Consider the following 19,296-nt stretch of genomic DNA (forward strand, 5'->3'; position numbering starts at 1 on the left):
TAAATTAGCAGGGAGTGGATTTAATTATAAACCATGCTTTTTCTTTTAATCCACAATGCCCATACTGTGAAATTCGTCATATCACATCACATAGAAAAAGAAAACAATAAAACTGTGTTCCAAAAAGGACCGTAAAGTTACTAGTAGTTCATTGCAGGCTGTTAAGTAGGAAGGGCCAGCATGCACTTTTGACTAAGGAAGTCCCTAAAGACCATCAGAATCTGGCATTAAATGAAAGGAGAAAGAAAATAGATTTTCTACATATTCCTATTCACTGTCAGAAAAAAAAATGTTCTGAAATAATTCCTTTATTTTGAGCCTGTTTGGCAGTTCTTACCTGTATTTAAAACAGCTAACAAAAGTTGATGCAGAGAATGGGATGAAGCCCTTTCAGAGCACAACTAAGGAAAATCTTACTTTGATTCAATCTCTAATCACTATGGCTAGATTTAATTACTGAAACAGAACTTTTGCAATGTGAGCCAAAAATTCTTTCTTAAATGGTCTGATATTTCTGTAGTACATTGCTTCATGCTCTGTCTTTTTGGATCAGAAAACTTTGTTTTTGCTGGTCATGTAATAAGTTATTCCATATTGGTCCAGTATGAGTAAAAGGTGTCAAAATCCTCAAGACAGTTTGTTCTGTAGCTTGACCTAAGAACAGCATCATATATTCCATGTGGTTCAGCAGTCCCAAGTGCTACTTGATCTCTGACATGTCATCTTTTTAGAAAAATGCTTAAGTAGAAATATATACCATTAAAAAATTATCTGTCTGAAAGGAATTACTGATCATAACATATTAAAAACAAAGCTTTTCAATACAGCAAATGAGAAATGATGCAATATCTGAATAGCGGTAAACTGTGTCTAGAGGAAGGCATACTGCAACACTCAAGACAATCATCTTTCTGATATTCAGGAAAAAAAAAAAGTGCTAATGCTTCTAAGCCTGTGTCTATTGCAGTCACTGATGTGAAGGACACCAGTCTCCTAAATTCCCAAGCATTTAAGTGGGAAAATATTTACACTGAGTTTTAAGTAATTTTGCCACAAGAGGAGATATCTGTTCTGTATACATCTATATGTCAAGCCGATTAACTTTTGGTTTCATAGAACATCTCTAGACTCTGTCCTACATAAGCTGACAGCACAACCGATGAGGATGCAGCATAAGGTGAATACAGTCATTGCCTTAGCAGGAAGAGGCACAACGTGTCACACCTGTTATTCTATGGACTTTTACTCTTCAATATAAGCATAAAACAGTCAAAACACTTCATCTGGGAAGTAAATTTTACAAGTAACCTCAAATTCAAAGTCTATCAAAAAATTTCCAATAAACACAATTATTTTAATATACAGAAAAAATTAGACTCTTCAGATGCACAAGTTTGTGGTTTTGTCTATAAACAAGGCTAGCTTATGGGAATCACTGAATACAAATAAATAAGTACTACCAATAATTTTGTGCCTCAAAGAGGCTGCAATTTTAACAAAAGTGCACATAAGCTGTTTGCTGCATGACAATTCTTACAGAATCATGCTTTTATAACAGATTTCTTTCTTAGTGTATATAGAAAGTTAACAAAAAGTTAAGAGAGATTTTAACAAATGGCAAGATTTGATTTATTGTAATACAGTTAAACGTGTCAGTAGGGAGATTGTAAATTGGTACACCATATTGGTCAGAAATATTTCTACACCACTGGGCTTTTCTCAGTGTGATTTTCCAGCGTAAGTTATCTGATTTGGACTGACGCTAACTGAAAAATTCCAAATAAGACCTAAGTCTTTGCAGACATAAATAAAAATATACCATATAATTACAGAAAATGAATATAATTCATCTAACTGCATGGTGCATGATGCCAAAATGTAAAAATTAGAAATCACAAAGAACAAGATAGAAAGTGAGAATTAGATGGAAGAGAACTGTTCAATTTTACAACTTCAAAATTCAGGCATTATTTTCCAAGCTTCAGTTGGTCACTGGATCCAAGTCTATTACAGTATTTATTGTGGCCGCTGTCCAGATTGAACTCAGTGAAAATCCTTCCAGTGACTTCATTACGCTTTGGATCAGCAACTAGTTGTCATGTTTTATAACACCTTTGTCACCTGGGAATAATAGAGCCATTGACATTAACCTGCCTGAAGTCCCAGAAGTCTTTTAATGGCCTGTTTCTTTACAGCACCATTCACACATTCATCTTCTTAACAGCAATTAATTTTGCTGAAAATGCAAGATAGAACATATTTATAATTAGTGTAACTTGTCAGACCAAATGATGAAGATAAGCAATGTCCCAAATAAAGTTTCTTAAAAATATATGCACCTTTTAAGTGAATTTACTTAGAAGAGAAAATTGTCAGGAAAACCTGCACTCAGAAAATGTGCATTTTTTTGTACTTTGAGGAAACATGCACTCTTAAAAAAAAAATTAAAACGTGGTAGAGCTTACTGCAAGCGCTACATCATTAAAGGTAATTGAAATGGTGTTACCAAAGCTGCCATCTTCCTGTTTCTCAAGTAGGAAGAATATTAACATCCATAACAGTAGCTCCAGCAATCAGAAGTCATCAGCAAGATTCTGCCCTGACTACTCTCACAATTCTATAAAGCCTCTCAAGGAAAAATTAGTGATGTGCTTTTTCTTTTTTTTGAGAGAGAGAGAGAGAGAGAGAGAGAGAGAGAGAGTTGAAGGAAGAGGGGAAGAATAAAAGTGCAATCAGAAAAGTACTCCTGCCTCTAAAAAGCTTTGCTTAGTAGAAGAATTTAATAAACAATCCAACCTGTTAAAAATCTAATTTGACTAACGAAATTTACTTGTGATTTTACCTACCAAAGTCTTACTGCATCAGCTGCTTGTGTCAAAAAAAACCTCACTCCATCTAAATGGCCATTTCACTTTATCAGTAAAGGTACAAGTCCAATTTTTAAGAAAGAAATCACATTTTTTGAGAGCCACAGGACATAATCTGTAAAGAAAACACAAGTCCTTACTTTCATTATGATTGGATTCTGATTGGCTAGTGCCTTTGGAAAGTAGGCCACAAGTGCTCAGCAGCCACTACTGAGGTATCTACTAGTGGAGAAGTATAAGTATTAGATTTGAAGCTAAGAATTTTGATGGACTTACATCAAACATATAGCTGAGTCTCCTGTGCGTTCCAATTATTTTTGTCTTAACGATTGACAGGGAATAATTGGTTTTAAATAGATTACTCTCATAACAGTGCATACTTCAAAGCGAAGTAAAACTTGAATGAAAAAAATTCTTTGAGCACTGAAAAGCTAATAGGATTTCTATGCTGCAATCTTCCAGTGAGAGAATGAAAAGAGAAGTATAACAATAAGCAGAATAGGCACATTCAAAACATTAACTAAGAAATGATTTTGAGATTAAAAAAAATATTTGTCACAGGCCCTACTGCATATTTATCCTACAGAGATTTGGGGTTTGCTTGCAACTGCAGGATATAAGTATTTAAAAAATAACTTTCCCAATGCAGATGACAGAAAATAAGATCTAAATATGTGGCATCTTCTTGGTTAACTAAAACAGGTAGAAAACAAAAAATATAAAATGTTTCAAGCTAACTATATCATTATGGTCACTGCAAAAAAAAATATGTGTGTGCATATGTGTGGTGCAAATATTTCACTTTCTTAGTCAACAGTCATCATTTGTTTTAGTAAAATACTAACACTGTGCTGCTCCATCTATTTCTGAATTGGAACAATAGACTGTCAAACCATTAACACATGATTCTGCATCCTCAAACGTGGCTGCTACTAGAAACATCTCTGTAAATAATGTTCACAAATATAATCACTAAAATTAATAAAATAGCTTAAATTTTCTAAGGGCAAAGTGAATAGCATATTTTTCCTAATGAGATCATCACAGTTCCTACGCTCCCCTATCGCAAAGGTTTTCATTGTGAATTTTAAGTTTTCTTCCATTAATAGTATTAAGCAATTACTGAGTTTTCCACTATTTGCACTCCCATTCTATTTCCCTCTCATACTGTTTATCATGTTAAAATTATTTCCTTTTCCATCTTATACAGAAAAGTGGATTTAGATGCATTGAAATCTGCACATTTTACCGAACTACACTAGTTAATCTCAAAAAACTTATATCCTACACACCACCCTTTTTTTCACTTTTCACTCAAATGTAATGACTGTGGTATTAACATCTCCCTCCTCACTGATGCTCATCTGAACATACAAAAGGCTAGAAGCATAAAAGGGTGCAATTTAAGGGAAAGAAAACTGGCTGCCGCCAGTATGATATGATGTATGATAAAATATAAATTGCAGAATTTTGTATGTGTTCAAATATTCACCATTTACAAGTCAGTTCATGAAATGACAGTGATACAATAAATGCACAGCTGAACTGAAAAAGAAGAAAGTTCATTAGAACCAGCTGCAACTAATATTTATTTAAACAGTATTTCCTGTTTTTATCATCAGCTGTCAGGTTTTTCTCCTGAGAACACTATCTCTGAACAATATTATCAATACACATTTAAAGCAATTACTAATGGGATTGTGTTTGTTTTTTCATAGTTTACTATGCCAAGAATGGCAAGAGGTAAGAGAACACAATAAAGACCACATGACAAAGCATCCTGCCTCAAGGAGGTGTTGCAGAAAAGAAGGAAAATGGTAAGAAGGAAATGGTGGAAAACTATATAGTGAAGGACAGGTAGCAGTACTACAAAAGAAGCACCAAGACTATATTATGCATAGTACTACATAAGCAAGTCAGGAACTTTCTCTCCTTGGAACCTATTTCTATAAATTTCAGCACGGCTATAAATGCACCAGAATTACACTAACCTTAGGTCTACTTCCCATATATCCAGGCTACCATCATTTTGTTGTGTCATACTTCAAAAATTTATGCTTTATGAACGAAAAATAGAGCAACGTCTGTAGTCTCTAATTTCTTTGATTCTTTGCATGCTTCAAAAAGATTTCTGGTACCCTAGCACAGAAAACAGGTTTTGTGAACTTCAGAGAGCCATTTTTAGAGAGTGCACTGATCTAGATCTGATATTATTTGTGCGGTAAAAGGAAATGAACATACAAACTAAGAGTAGGTATAAGAGCAGGAGTCTTGTCAGAAGCTGAAAGCTATGTTGTACTGACGTCGCTGTCACAAACAGAAGACCACATTCTGAGGTCTAATGATGTGGCCTCAATATTAAGGGTAAATCCTATCATTTTAAGTATTTGCAGCTGTATTTCTGAAAAAATCTCTCTGGAAAGTAAACATCAGCAGCTGCAATTGGTCAAACGTTAGTTGTGGCAAGACAGCATATGCCAGGCCTAGAAGTGAGTGCTATAAACGTCCTGGCAGTTTCATCCACTAGCACTCACTACAGAATTCCCATCTGCAGAAATGTAAACAACAAATCTCACTTTGCATTCTCTGAAAAGAATCTCTGACAAAGCCCTACCTACCTCAGAAAGGAGAACTAGGCTGAAATGAAGTTCAAATATGAATTGATTTATCTACCCTTTAGATAGCTTGCCCCTCAAAAAACTGTACTTTTCAAAACACCCTATTGTCAGGAAGATGCGTGACTACCCATTAAAGAGCCACTCAAGTGACAGCATGACTGCACTTGGAGCATGGCCTGTTTGTCATTGGTAAGCTGAGCTTGATTATCAGTTTTGTTGAATGCTTTGCAAAGAATTCTGTCTATAATATCAAACATTTTTTCTTACACAGAGTATGTAGGATCAGGAGTACTTATTACCTTCAGTTCCCCTAGTACTACCAGGGGAAAAGAACCATTTCACTTGGCATTATTTTTTACAACCTATTTTTTCCTGCTCGTATATTTGAGGATTAATAAGAGCAATAATATAGGAGACAGTATGGCATATTGTCCAGAAAGCAACCACACCTCTCAGATGCTGGAAGCCACAGGAGCTCAGCTCAGCAGTGTTTCTGTCCCAGGCAGTTGCTTCTTAGATATTGTTTCAAGACACATTCACTTTTCCACCATGCTCTTTTTATTTGTTAAAGCAGAAGGGATCAAAAGATTATTATATTTTAAAAAAGTCTAACTTAACAAATTAGGCCATGTTTAACACTAATGTGGCTGAATGGAAGAAATGAAGATTGTTTGTGTGGGTGGGGTATCCATGCAAACTACTGAGCTGCTCCAGGGCTACAGCTGCAGCTGGTCCACATAGTCATAATTTAAACAGAAACATACAAGGTCTGTCTTGAGTTTAGGCTGCTTATTTCAATATCTCAGGGAGTTCTCAACAGAGCTGGGTGCCTTTCTCCCACATCAATGCCCTAACTATTAGGGTACCCCGCTAGAGTAAACTATACTGAACTGGAGAAATCACGATGACAAAAGAGCAAAGAGGAGATGCTTACACACTATGCATCAAATACATGTTGAAGGAATAACAGAAGCAGTAAATTGCACAAGGCATTCCCTACAGCCCCTGCATTCCTGCTCACTTTCCATTGGATGAAGGCCCACTACTTCCTACTCGAATAAAGGATTGCACATATCCCAGTCGCTGTGGCTGACTGGGATAGTTTTCATTTCCCACAGTCCAAGCATACACTTTTGCCATACAGCGGCTGTGTGAAGATATCTCTTGCTCTTCTTCCAAGATCACAATAGATGGAGGCACCACATCTCTACATATGATCTGGCACTACACCACCATCAGAGGTAGAGAAACAGACATAACTAGGTGTCTTACATTTCTTACTGGCTACCTCGAGGCAATTTCCTGATCAGCACGTAGATCTGCTCTTCAAAAGAACCTCCACTAACAAAAACTGAAACATATAATACAACCTGGCTCGACCAGACTACATTACAAATTTGCCTTTCCAGGTGCTACATTCAATACTGTATAAATTCACAATCTTTTAAAACATCACTTTATTATCTTACAATACACCAGAAAGGCAATGATTCACGAGTTGAGCTCCATTTACTTCTTCGCCAACAGAACGATTATTGACAGTTTGAAGACAGCGGGCTCACTATCAGCTCTGAAAGCCTTCAGCTCTCTTCAGATAACTTAGATCCTTGCTTTGAACAAAGACTGGTAGCACTGAAGAGTCAAACAAGGAAACCAGGAGGGCATGGTCCACCACATAAAAACAGGAGGAAAAATCAAGTGCTCAAACACCAGCAGAGGAACAATATATAGGGAAATAAGAACAGCAATGCAGCAACATGTCCCAGGAAAGCTAGTAGACTTTATTAGACTCATTTAGATGACATGGCCCACGTAACAAGATACAAGGAAGTCAGTGAACAAAGATGGAAAACAGAAAGCAGAAAAGTAAACTGAAAAGAACAATTAACAAGTATATAAAGTAACATATTCCCAGTTGCAAAAATTGGAGTTAAAAACAACCAATCTTTCTGCAAGTAATCACCAATAAATAACTAGCCAAACCATCCTGTCAATAGGAAATGTCAGTAATGAGACAGTTTTATATTATCTATAAAAATTGGTGTATATCAGCAATATAATTAAGAATCTTTTAAGGCATCTTTGACTTTAAAAGTTTATTTCTTTTATTAAATCCAAATTAAAAAATGAACAATAGGAAATAAATGTGCTTTAACAAAAAAGAACATAGCAACCAATTCAAATCAAAATGGGTGAAATATGAAGTGCTATATCCATTACGAGAAAAATAAAGAAAAAATAAGAACATGCCAGCAGTGTACCACTTACAGGCTCTCCCCGATGTCCCTCCAGACCTGGAGATCCAGGCTGTCCAACTTCTCCCTTTAAAATGATAAAAAATTGTAAATACCATACTCAAAAAAGATCTTATTTTACATAATGATTATTATTTCGATTGGTAAATAAGTATTCTTATGTAATAAGTAAAATGTAAAGCAAATACACATGTTCAAACAAACATCTTAAAACAGTTTCAAAAGCTGTGAGAACTTTAGTACAGAATTCCCTCATTCTATGTCCAGCAGACAGCTGTCAAAGAGCTTGCAAAAAGACATAAGAGAGGATCACCTTTTGAAATTGGAGAAGGGTTGACTTGGAACAGGAACTATTTGTTCAAGGTCATACCTCCAATAAATTGTTGTCTAATTGTTAGTGCAACTGACTGTCCTAAAACTATTTCAAAGCACTTCAGAACTAAAGTGGTACTGGATGCGACCAAATCTTCATGTTCTCATTTAAAATAAGTACGCTCCCCTTAATATTCCAAAAATTTGAAAAATTATTGCAAAAGTACCTTAAAAAACGTAAACCAATTAAATATTTAAACAATATAGTAATTGTCTTCAAATTACAAAAACTGGTATTGAAGTCACATTGGGTAGCACCTGGGTTTCAAGGCATGCTTTTTTAATTATTATTAGCTTTCCATTTTTCTTTCCCAGAATGAATATGATAAGAATAAAGGAAATCTCCAGCTTTCCTTCAAAAACAGCCTTTTGCTAATCCCAAATTGATTATAGACTCAGAATGAAGCAATGTTTTATAGCAAGGAGATGCAGAAGTCAAACTAACAAAATATCTGAATGAATACAGCTTAAGTATTACATTCTACAATGAATAAAAATAATGAGTACTATTTTTGTACTAAGGCAATTGAATTAAGTAAATAGTCAAGAAAATGCCTTCTAGTTTAAATGTACACATTTTCACATTAATATATTGAATCATCTATATTTTGTTTAGAAGCATAAAAACAGATGAACTCCAAATTCCTAATTTATGAATATAATACTTCACTCTAAGGAGTGTTAAAATTTTAACTGCAACACATCTCATGTTAAACAACCATCTAATTATTTGTTCTATTTCATGAAATTCCAGAAAAGGAACTTCTCCACCAAATTAGCACAGATATCTGTACATATGTAGGGAAAATAAGGGAGAATCTATTTGAAATAAAGACATGTAAGCTCATATCACAGCCAACAGATCCAAAATTTTCAAGATTCAGACTTGATTCAGCTATCCGTCACTAAGGGCTCAATTTCATTGCCCCCATCTGGACATTTTTGAGATACTCAAGTTTGTCTTCTATAGGAAACCTGGGCTTCTACTCCCACTTTAGAAACACAACAACTTTCCAAAGAGCTTACATTTATCAGCTCTCTTACGATGCTTTGGATACTCACATCTCCAATTGCACAAGATGCTTTATGTAGGCCATTAAGCCTTAAGTAAGTCTACAAGTTTTACTTCTTTGAGCTGAACTGCTCTCCAGATTCCACTGGCATAACTGAATAAGCCTTCTCTGGCTTTATTGGGAACACAGATACCTATGTCCACAGGCATAAACTTAACTATCTGTTTTAAGAACATCTGCAAAATTGTCTTTGCCTGACATAGCTGCAAGTGCCAGAGTGTGCTGTTGTAAATACGCATTAATAATGAACATTTGTAGGGAAGTATAAATGAGGTGGAAGACAAACATGAAATGAACATAGGGTTTACGTATCAGTGAATTAAAATTTAATAGTACTTCTAAAAGGCTGTTATTTTAGATGTGCTGGACAATTTTCAGACTAGCAGTTCTCTATTGTTGTAAACAAGTGAAAAATTTGAACTGACTTACTCCTTTAACTACCAATTAGGACACGTACATGATTTTTTCTAAGATCTAAGTTGCCATGGTAGTTATGGGCTTGATTCAGCTCCCTGGTGCTATTTGACGTGCTGCAGAGCAGTTAAGAGTTTCCACATCAGACTGGCAGATATCACCTAGAGAAGACCCGTGTCCTCCTAAAATGGCACTTACGGGTCACCTGGGGTACCCAAAAGCAGGAAGTAGTACTGAAAATTTATGGGTGGTCTTAGTAGTAAAGTCAGCAGCTGAATAAAATACAGGTATGTACAGCCACTTCTTATACAAATAAGGGTGAAAAATTTTTAATCATGAAGACAGTTCTGGATGATACGAACTACACAGGGCAGTTGCGCCACCTCTATGCGTGGCAGAGGATGAAAAAGTCCCAAAGATGAACAAAACTCTGTTGATCACTACTGCACTCATAAAAAAAACTACTGCCCCTGTTGCAAACTGACTGAAATCAATAAAGTATGCCTTGTCACTGCAGTAAACTTTGACATTTCCTGGTACTGTTATAATTAATTTCTAGTCATTCTAAATATATTTAGACAAACAGGAAAGCTATTTAAAATTGGTCAATATCTGAATATATATTTGCAAATACCTTGAAACCAGGACTTCCTGGCAATCCATCTTTTCCACTTCTGCCAGGGTCTCCCTGTGGCAACAGTTAACACTCATCAGTAGGTAAATTAGCAAAAACAAAAACAAAAAAACAAAAAAAATAACAAAAAAAAAGGGCAGTTTGTCTGAGTAGAACTTACGGATCGCCCAGGCATTCCTGGAAATCCTGTATCACCTTTCTCTCCCTTTGATCCCTAAAAGAAGCAACAAATAAAAATAAGTAATACTAAATGTGTACACTTCAAATTCAACCTATTTGAACAGCACGTGCACGTATATTATTTCTTACTCTGAACAATTCTGGAAGATCTGTTTCTTTCTTAACGTAGATAATTACCAATAATCATGATTCATTTTTAGAAGTGTAAATATGCTTTAAAAAGTCCAGACTGTTTTGCAGTATTTTTAAACTAGGACAGGAGATTTAGGTTAGAAGATAGGAGGAAGTTTTTCACACAGAGGGTGGTGATGGACAGGAACAGGTTGCCCAGAGAGGTTGTGGATGCCCCATCCCTGGTGGCATTCAAGGCAAGGCTGGATGTGGCTCTGTGCAGCCTGCTCTAGTGGTTGGTGACCCTGCCCATGGCAGGGGGGTTGAAACTCAATCATCTTTGAGATCCTCTTCAATCAAGGTCATTCTATGATTCTATGATTAATACATATATATCCTATTAAAGGCACTAAGTACACAAATGTAAAAATATATCTACATGCATTTTGTGTCATATTAGAATGAGCTATATCAATATATGTCTTCAAGACTGGGAAAAATGCTGCACAGAAGTGGGGATAAAATGTGACAAACAACCCCACTACATATATCAGTAATATTATTTTATAATTTTACTGGCCTTTTTTCCATATATCCCTGGCACTCCTTGGTCTCCTTTAGGGCCCCTTTCTCCCTAGACAAAACACGTATGAGTAAGTTGACTTTAAAAACAGAAGTAGTTATATACACAAATATAGATATACACAAAATAATATCGAAAGCAAATGTAAAAGGAAGCAGGCAAAGTGTTCCACCTGATAGAAAAGAAAGAAAGAAAATTATCAAAACAGTAAATGCAAATCTTAAATTTTCCAAACTTCCCTAAGGAAGAAACCTAGACTGACCACTGGTGAGACACTCCACAACTCATAAGCTTATTGCTTTTCATTTCAATGGAAGCAGAGCAGAAGGCACTTAAGAGTTTCTGGTTACTTTCTATAGGTAGGTACTTCAGTGAAAATTCTGCTCTCTATGAAGTGCTGTACTTTTGTGAAAACCTTATCTAAAACAAAATTTGGAAAAGCTAAGAAGTCAATCCAGTTGCATACTAACATAAAAGATATGTTTGATGATATTGTGGAAAACATACATACGAAAAATTTGTTCTGGTTAGACCAGAGCTATCCTTCAAAATACTGTCACTCAAATTCAATGACTTCAAGAAAATTCTATGATTATCTTAAAGTTCCCAATACATTATTTGGATGTAGAAGATTCTAAGTACTTTAAAATCTAAGTTCTAAGTAACTCACACAAAATCTCACAGAACAGAAGTAAAAAAAAAAACACAAGTAGTTTTTGATAAGCAATGAAAAGGCCTATGATATTTATTACCCTTCAATTTCAACATCAGATCTGTTTATTTAATGTTTTTCATCAACTGCAACAGTATTGCACAAAAGGACTTATTTTTTAATAAGCTATAGAGTAGGTTGAGATATAAGAATACTGTAAAAAGGTTTTATTTTTAACCTTTGGTGCTGGCATCCCATGTAATCCAGGAAAACCAGGTAGTCCACGGTCACCCTAGAAGAGCAAACATATTTGAAATCCTTTGAAATTAATATTTAATAACATCCATAATTTAACTGATCAAGAAATAGTGTAAAGATGTTATATCATACCAACAACATAATATTAATATGCTTACTGATGAGCGTTTATTAATCTTTAGAAAGAATTTAATACAGAAAATAAGAAGTAACCACTTCTAAGTAAATTTTCTTTAAAAAATAAACAAAATGAAACCAAATTAAATTGATAAAAATTTGGCATTTTGACAATGGAGTTCTCATTTCAATTAAAGAAACAATATACTTCTGCAAAAGCAGCTGGTAATTGAAAACACCAGGCAAAAATCAAGGCAAAACAACAGTTCTTCCTATTGTCCTCACAGCTGTCAAATGTCAGGAATTTCAGAACTTCTGCTACTGGCACTGAGGATATTTATCAGACAATCAGTCTGTAAGTTTCCATAAGGAATTACAACAAGAGTTTAATTACAACTAGGCACCTGCTGACATGAAGCAATAAAAAGAAGGTAAGTTACTTGTCACAGTGTACTGGCCTTACTTCATTCAGAATGCAGCAAATCACCATAGTGATAGTTTTTGGACAATCACAGTGGTACCTTTCTATTCATTTCTAACATAAAATAGAGTGATGTATTTCAATTTATTTAATATACTTCAGCCATGAGAGAGGAATAATAAATTATACCCAAGGAAGTTATTTTATATATATGTATTTTTTAACTTCTAAGAAAAAATACAAGAGATAATACGCCTCAGTGGTATTTATCAGAATCATCCGTGCCTAAGGAGATTTGCAGTGGTCTGTCACACATGCCAGAAGATAGGAACACAATCATGGGAATGAAAGCTTGTGGGTTAATACAATCTAAGTATCTCTCAACAAATAAGTATGGAAAGCACACAACAGAAATGGAAAGCAGTTGAAAAAAAATATAGCAATGCTTATAAAATAAACCTTTTGTACATCCATTGCTTCTTGCTGTAAAAGAATGGAACCCTAATTTTTGCTCAGAAATGGTGATTCAATTATTAGATAAACTAAAACACTTGGCAATGGAAACAGTTTTAAATTAGTTGCTGTAGAAACTTCATAAGTTAGAGGATGAAATTAAGAGATGAACATTTGGGCTTAATCATCAGGAAAAAATTTCTAATGGCAAGATCTACTTTATTGTGGAAGAAGTTTTCTAAAACAGTGGTGGAAGCCCTGTTTCTTGGCATAATTTAAACAGGGCTGGACTGAGCATTAGGAAATATTCTATCTGTCACAACCTTACACTGCCAGGAGAATAGCATTTTTTGTCATCAGTACCTTACATTCAGCACATGGCCCGATACGGACTGATCAATTAGGTTAACGTAAGACCACTAAAGCAACAAAACACATAGCACATTTTTCATTTCTAATAATACATTAGAGGCTTTTGCCAAACAGTAATGAATGCATGGACCTGCTTTTAGGATTGGGAGCTTCAGAAGAAGGAAACTTTATAGTAAAATCTGTTTTGAAAATGAACTGTCATTTTAAAAAAAGGCACTGAAGTTTTAATACACAAAAAAGAAAATAAGCTTGTATCTCAACAAACTTCAAACTTTTCTAAATGTACTTTTATAGGGAAAATCATGACAGAAGGGTGGACACAAATATTCACATACCAAACAGACTTGCCAACAGCCAAAGATGGGTTTATTTGTTGTGCATATAGGAGATCCAGACTCAAGTTTATGCTGATTATCAGAAGGGACTTAGCTATAAGCTTATACATCTGTCAACAGCTCCAAGGAACTGAATAGACTTTAACTAGAATTCTTCCAGAAAAATCTTTAGTTTTCATCAGTCCACTGTTTCTGATAAAAAGTGTTATCCAAAAACTCTTACCCAGCTGATCTGGATGCTCACTTACAGAGAAAAAAGGTGAAAAGAGATGGAAACAAACCATTCTGAGACATCTATATCAAACTTCCAATAACTTAAATATACATATGTTTTCTAAATGTAAATCATTCACAGTAATAAAGGTGTTACTGGCAGTACTAATGTCTATATAAACTTTACTAAAAAAAAGCTAACCAGTTTCAGAATTCCACAGAGGATTCTTGTGAAAATATTGATGTTATTAATTGTACAACCAAAATGACAATTGATAAAAACAGAATATTTTTATTTCTTTATTTTCTTTTGTGATTTTTTGATTGTTTCCTTGCTTTTACCTTAGACCCATCCTTTCCTGGTTCTCCCTTGATACCTGGTAAGCCACGTGGTCCCTAAGAGAAGAAAAAAGAATAACAGCTGAAGACACGGTGCTTGCTACAGAATGAGAACCAAATATGCAATGCAATGTGACCTAGGGAAATATCTGTGAATTGACTGATCATAGCATTTCAGTAACTGGATACTAAAGCAGAAATAAGCATGAAATGTATCTAATGTGAGAATGTAGCATGCTGTCATAATCCATGACTTGGGAAAACCAAAACTATTATTTGTTTTAACTGAGAAGCACCACGGGCAAAAAGGATTGTCACACAGATCATACAGATGTCCCCTTCCCTTAAAATATCCATCAGACCAGTCTTCACATATTTTGTGTTGTGGTGAGGCTCTTGGTCCTGGCATGCTCTCAGATGCTTAATACAACTAATTAAGTTCTCAACTATTTAGCAAGACTGGATCATGCTACATGTAAAATACAACATCCGTTTGCAGTAACTGTCCTAGCAAATGCTCCTAAATTAAAAGCTAGGAAGAAGAAAAAGAAGTCTTTCCAATCAATTTGGACTTAATCTGAAATCTTTGTTTAGATATGTGATAAGTAACTAATCACAGAATAGCTGAGGTCAGAAGGGACCTCCAGAGGTCAGCTGGTCCGACCACCCAGATCAAGCTAGAGACACCTAGATCAATTACAATGACATGGCTCAAAATCACTGTTATCAGTTCAAGTTAAAATAGAAAGCACTACTGTTTGGCTTCTAGACCAGAATGAAAATATCCAAGCTCCAGTGAAGCCCTGACTAGCACTGATTACATTAGTGAACTAATTTACAGCCTACCTACAAACCACAAGGCTATGTAAGCAGCAAAGCAATTCATTCAAGGAGTGTCCCCAAATTCACACTATCCCTGCAGCTTCCTTCCCCCCCACCCAACCCTGCAATTCACACCTCAATGAGAAACAGTGAATACTGGGAAAGAGCAGGTAGCATTTAGAATCATAGAAACATAGAAACAACTAAATTCTGTGATTCATATGAAGGAAAAGAAATTCAAGATGACCAGTGCCATCCATAAACCTGACCTACCTTGTTTTAACAATAAACCATATCCCTTAGTGCCACATCCAAAGGTCTCTTAAATACTTCCAGGGATGGAGACCCCACCACTTCCCTGGGTAACCCTGTCAACATTTGACAACCCTCTCCATAAAAAATTCTTCCTCATATTCAAGATAAATCTCAGAATCGTAGGGGTTGGAAGAAACCTCCAGAGATCATGGAGTCCAATCCCCTGCCAAAGCAGCTCCCTAGCCCAGGTTGCACAGGTAGGTGTCCAGGTGGGTCTTGAACGTCTCCAGAGGAGACTCCACCACCTCTGTGCAACCTGTGCCAGTGCTCTGTCACTGCACTGTGAACAAGTTTCCTTTCTTATTGGTGTGGAATGTCCTATGCCTCAATTTGTGTCCATTTCTCCTTGTCCTGTCTCATAAATCACTGAAAAGAGTCTGGGCTTGCCCCTTCACCTCCCACTCCTTAGATAGTTACAGACGTGGATCAGATCCCTCTGAGTCTTCCTTTCTCAAGGCCAAAGAGACTCAGGTCTCTCAGCCTTTCCTTATAAGAGAGGTACTCCAGGCCCTTCACTGGACTCTTTTCAAGGAGATCCCTGTCTTTTTTGTACTGGGGAGCTCAGAACTGGACACACCTCACCAGGGCAGAGTAGAGGGGAAGAATAACCTCCCTCAGCCTGCTGGCCACACTCTTTTTAATGCACCCCAGGATCCCACTTGCCTTCTTGGCCACCAGGGCACACTGCTGGCTCATGGGCAACCTGTCATTTACCAGGACATCCAGGTCCCCCTCCACAGAGCTTCTCCCCAGCAGGCCAACCCCAACCCATACTGGTGTATGCGGTTATTCCTACCTTGGTGCAAGGCTTTACACTTGCTCTTGGTAAACCTCAACAGGTTCCTTTCTGCCCAATTCTACAGCTTGCCGAGGTCTCACCGATTGTCAGAGCAGCCTTCTGGTATGTCAGCATTCCTCCCAGCTTTGTATCATCAGAAAACTTGAGGGTGGATGCTATCACCTCATCAAGGTCATTGATGATGATATTGAACAAGACCAGACCCAGAACCAACCCTTGAGAAACAAGACCAACCCCTGGGAACAATAAACTTGCAACTACTTCCTTGTCCTGTCACTCATCAGCTGAGAAAATAGACTAATGCCCTCCTCATATGAACTTGCTTACAAGTAGTAGTAGAGAGCAATGAGGTCTCACCTCAGCCTCTTCTTCTCCAACCTCAATTCCCTCAACTTCTCCTCATAACTCCTCATATTATCCAGACCCTCCACTATCTTCATAGCCCTCCACTGGGCACTGTCTCATATTTTTACGTCCTTATATTGGGGCATTCAAACCTGCACAAAGTGCTTGAGGTGATGCCACACCAGGGCTGAGTGGAAAATGAAATAGGATCTTACTTGAGCCCCTGGAGTTCCTGGGATACCTGGAGTTCCTGCTGATCCTTGATAACCCTAAAAAAAAAAAAAAAAAAAAAGGAAAGGAACCAAGACTTGTGATTTTTCATAAGATATATTCAAAAATTATCAAATACCACTTTAAGAGAAAAACAAAACACAACAAAACAAATCCCTCTAATTACTAAAGAACTGCTATACCAACTCTTCATGTTAGGTCATGAAAATTTCAGTAATTGTGATTAGAATCTTACTTTTGAGATTTAGATTCCAGTTATCATAAATTTTCATTTCTGCATCTAAAGTTTGCAGCCTCCAAACTTTAGCTAAGTGAATCTTTTCAGACAATAAGGAAAATCAGTTATCTTAGAATTCGTACTTGAGAATGTAACAAACATATTGTTTTACTCACAATTCTGTAGAGAAAAAAAGAACAAATTGACCTAAATATGTAGACATCATTTTTTGCCTTTTTTTTTTTTTCTTGTTCCACAAAAGTAGTTGAGGAACGCCAGGAGTTTTAAAGGCCCATTTCTAGTTACAGAAAAAAAGCTTTAATGAACAAGGCATGTTCTAATACATTTTGCAGCTTGTTTTATAATATCTCTAAATAATCAGAGAGTCATAGAAAGGTTTGGGTTGGAAGAGAACTTTAAAGTTCATCTCGTTCAACCTCCAAATAATAATAAAAGCTCCTATAATAATAAAAATTCCATTCTCAACAGTAACCACTTAGCTATGAACTTAGAAGTACATGACAGGCTATACATGCAGGAAAAAGAAAATGGAATTTGAATGACTAGTACAAAGAAAATAAATACTTAATATTTCATGAATGAGAAGAAAGAGAATTTCAGGAATGCTTTACTAGAAATCAGCATGTGAAGAACAAGAGGATCTAGACGGAATCCCAAATGTACACCTCAGATGTCACAGTAGATTGGATTCAGTAAATACTGCAAAGATAGCAAGTTTTCTATGTAAAATTAACCAGTGCTTCAGAAGAACTCTGAAACATAAACAAGCTACTGAAGAATAGGGAATTCTACTTAATTCCATTAAAAGCATGTCTTTCCAATGAACAAAATGAGCCAGAAGGAAGGTTTTTGAGAATATATAACAACAAAGGAAATTGTACTATAAAATTCTGAGGTTACATAGCCTTTTAACAGGTAGTAAAAAGAAGTGGAAACATTATTTCATTTAATAAACCCCCAGAAAAATGGACTACTCAATTTCAACTGTTCAGAATCTGATCTTGGTTTGATCTGAGTTAATAATCCCATTTTTACATGAGTTTTCAGTCTTAAAATCTTAGCACAAAAGTTAATGGGGGGTTTCCACACTAGTGCAAGATGAGCTAGCAGAACCTTTTAAACATAAGGAAGGCAATTTTTATGTCTGATTTCTTCTTCAAATGAATTAGAGCTGCCTGAGAGTAATAAAAAGAGCTAAAATTATTTACTGGGTTAGATATAAGAGAGTACTTTCTGTGCCCTCTTCACAAAAGATGTTTGAGCAGATGCCCAAAGAGCCAGATGGTAATGTTTAGTATAGAAGTAAACAGAATTCTAAGTCTCTGTCCTACATGGCTTCTTTATCAAGCAATTCTCTTTTAATGCTCAAGGCAGTTCTAGCAAAATCAGCTTTAGCTGTAAATAGTGTAACATTTCAATACTGCTTATAAGGCTCCTGGGTAGCTGAAACAATTCACCAAGCCAAAAATGCCTTAAAAAGTTTGTCCTTTTATTTCTACTCCAAAGAAAGCAAAAAGTTTGTGTGACTTCCTGTAGGACACAGTCCTATATAAATAAAACCGTATTTCACATTTAGTCCTCAGAAATGCAATTTCCCTTTCTTCTCCTTCTAACTGAGTAGAAGAAGAAATAACAGAGGATAATTTCCTGGCTGAACTGAATTTCAAAATTTGAGAGAAGAATGGAGGATGGCAAGAGTTTTCAGCTTATAGAACTGCACATTTAACTCAGTGCTACACCTTGTTGTGCTGTTTCAGAAGAAATAAAGCATGTGTTCATTGTGTTTGCTCCATGGAATGTAACAGATAAGATTAAAGGGAAATTCACCATAAGATACAAAATAGAAAATCAATGTGTAGTTCGTATAACCTAGCAATTCTCTGGGCAAGCTTCTATAAATTCTGACAACCAGCTTTCAAAATACTTCTTTTTCCAGTTATCAAAAAGTAGTAATGTATTATTTTATCACTGTCAGTTTGCATAGTCTCCTTCTGTTTGCTTACATTAACCTAATTGCATACTTGCTTATTACTCATAAAACTCCAGTTTAAAAACATGCATTCTAAGTGGTAAATACATCATGGATTATCAAACTACAGGCTAAGGCCTACCTTTTTTTTTTTTTCTTTCTCATTAAAGCCAGAAAAAGTCCTCATTTCTCAACTTCACAGAGACCTCAATAGAAGTATGTACGTGACATACATATATACACTCCAAGAGCAGCTGTATCATAGCTCATATTTTATGTAACAAAGAAAACTGAAAGTACACTTTTCACT

The 19,296-nt window shown here is 35.8% G+C and overlaps 1 protein-coding gene across 1 annotated transcript in view; it reads right to left on the minus strand.

Annotated features, from left to right (window-relative positions):
- COL21A1 (collagen type XXI alpha 1 chain) overlaps nucleotides 1-19,296 on the minus strand; it is a 98,672-nt gene that overhangs the window by 29,394 nt on the left and 49,982 nt on the right. The window contains exons 11-17 of the mRNA XM_065730835.1: nucleotides 16,764-16,817; nucleotides 14,271-14,324; nucleotides 11,998-12,051; nucleotides 11,105-11,158; nucleotides 10,394-10,447; nucleotides 10,234-10,287; nucleotides 7,754-7,807 (exon numbers count right to left, since the gene is read on the minus strand). Of these exons, the coding sequence (XP_065586907.1) occupies nucleotides 7,754-7,807; nucleotides 10,234-10,287; nucleotides 10,394-10,447; nucleotides 11,105-11,158; nucleotides 11,998-12,051; nucleotides 14,271-14,324; nucleotides 16,764-16,817 (378 nt within the window). The remainder of the gene's footprint in view (nucleotides 1-7,753; nucleotides 7,808-10,233; nucleotides 10,288-10,393; nucleotides 10,448-11,104; nucleotides 11,159-11,997; nucleotides 12,052-14,270; nucleotides 14,325-16,763; nucleotides 16,818-19,296) is intronic.

The sequence above is a fragment of the Cyrtonyx montezumae genome, unplaced genomic scaffold (assembly GCF_038088225.1).
Source record: "Cyrtonyx montezumae isolate F1298 unplaced genomic scaffold, pur_monq_1.0 scaffold_13, whole genome shotgun sequence".
Lineage (NCBI taxonomy): Eukaryota > Metazoa > Chordata > Aves > Galliformes > Odontophoridae > Cyrtonyx > Cyrtonyx montezumae.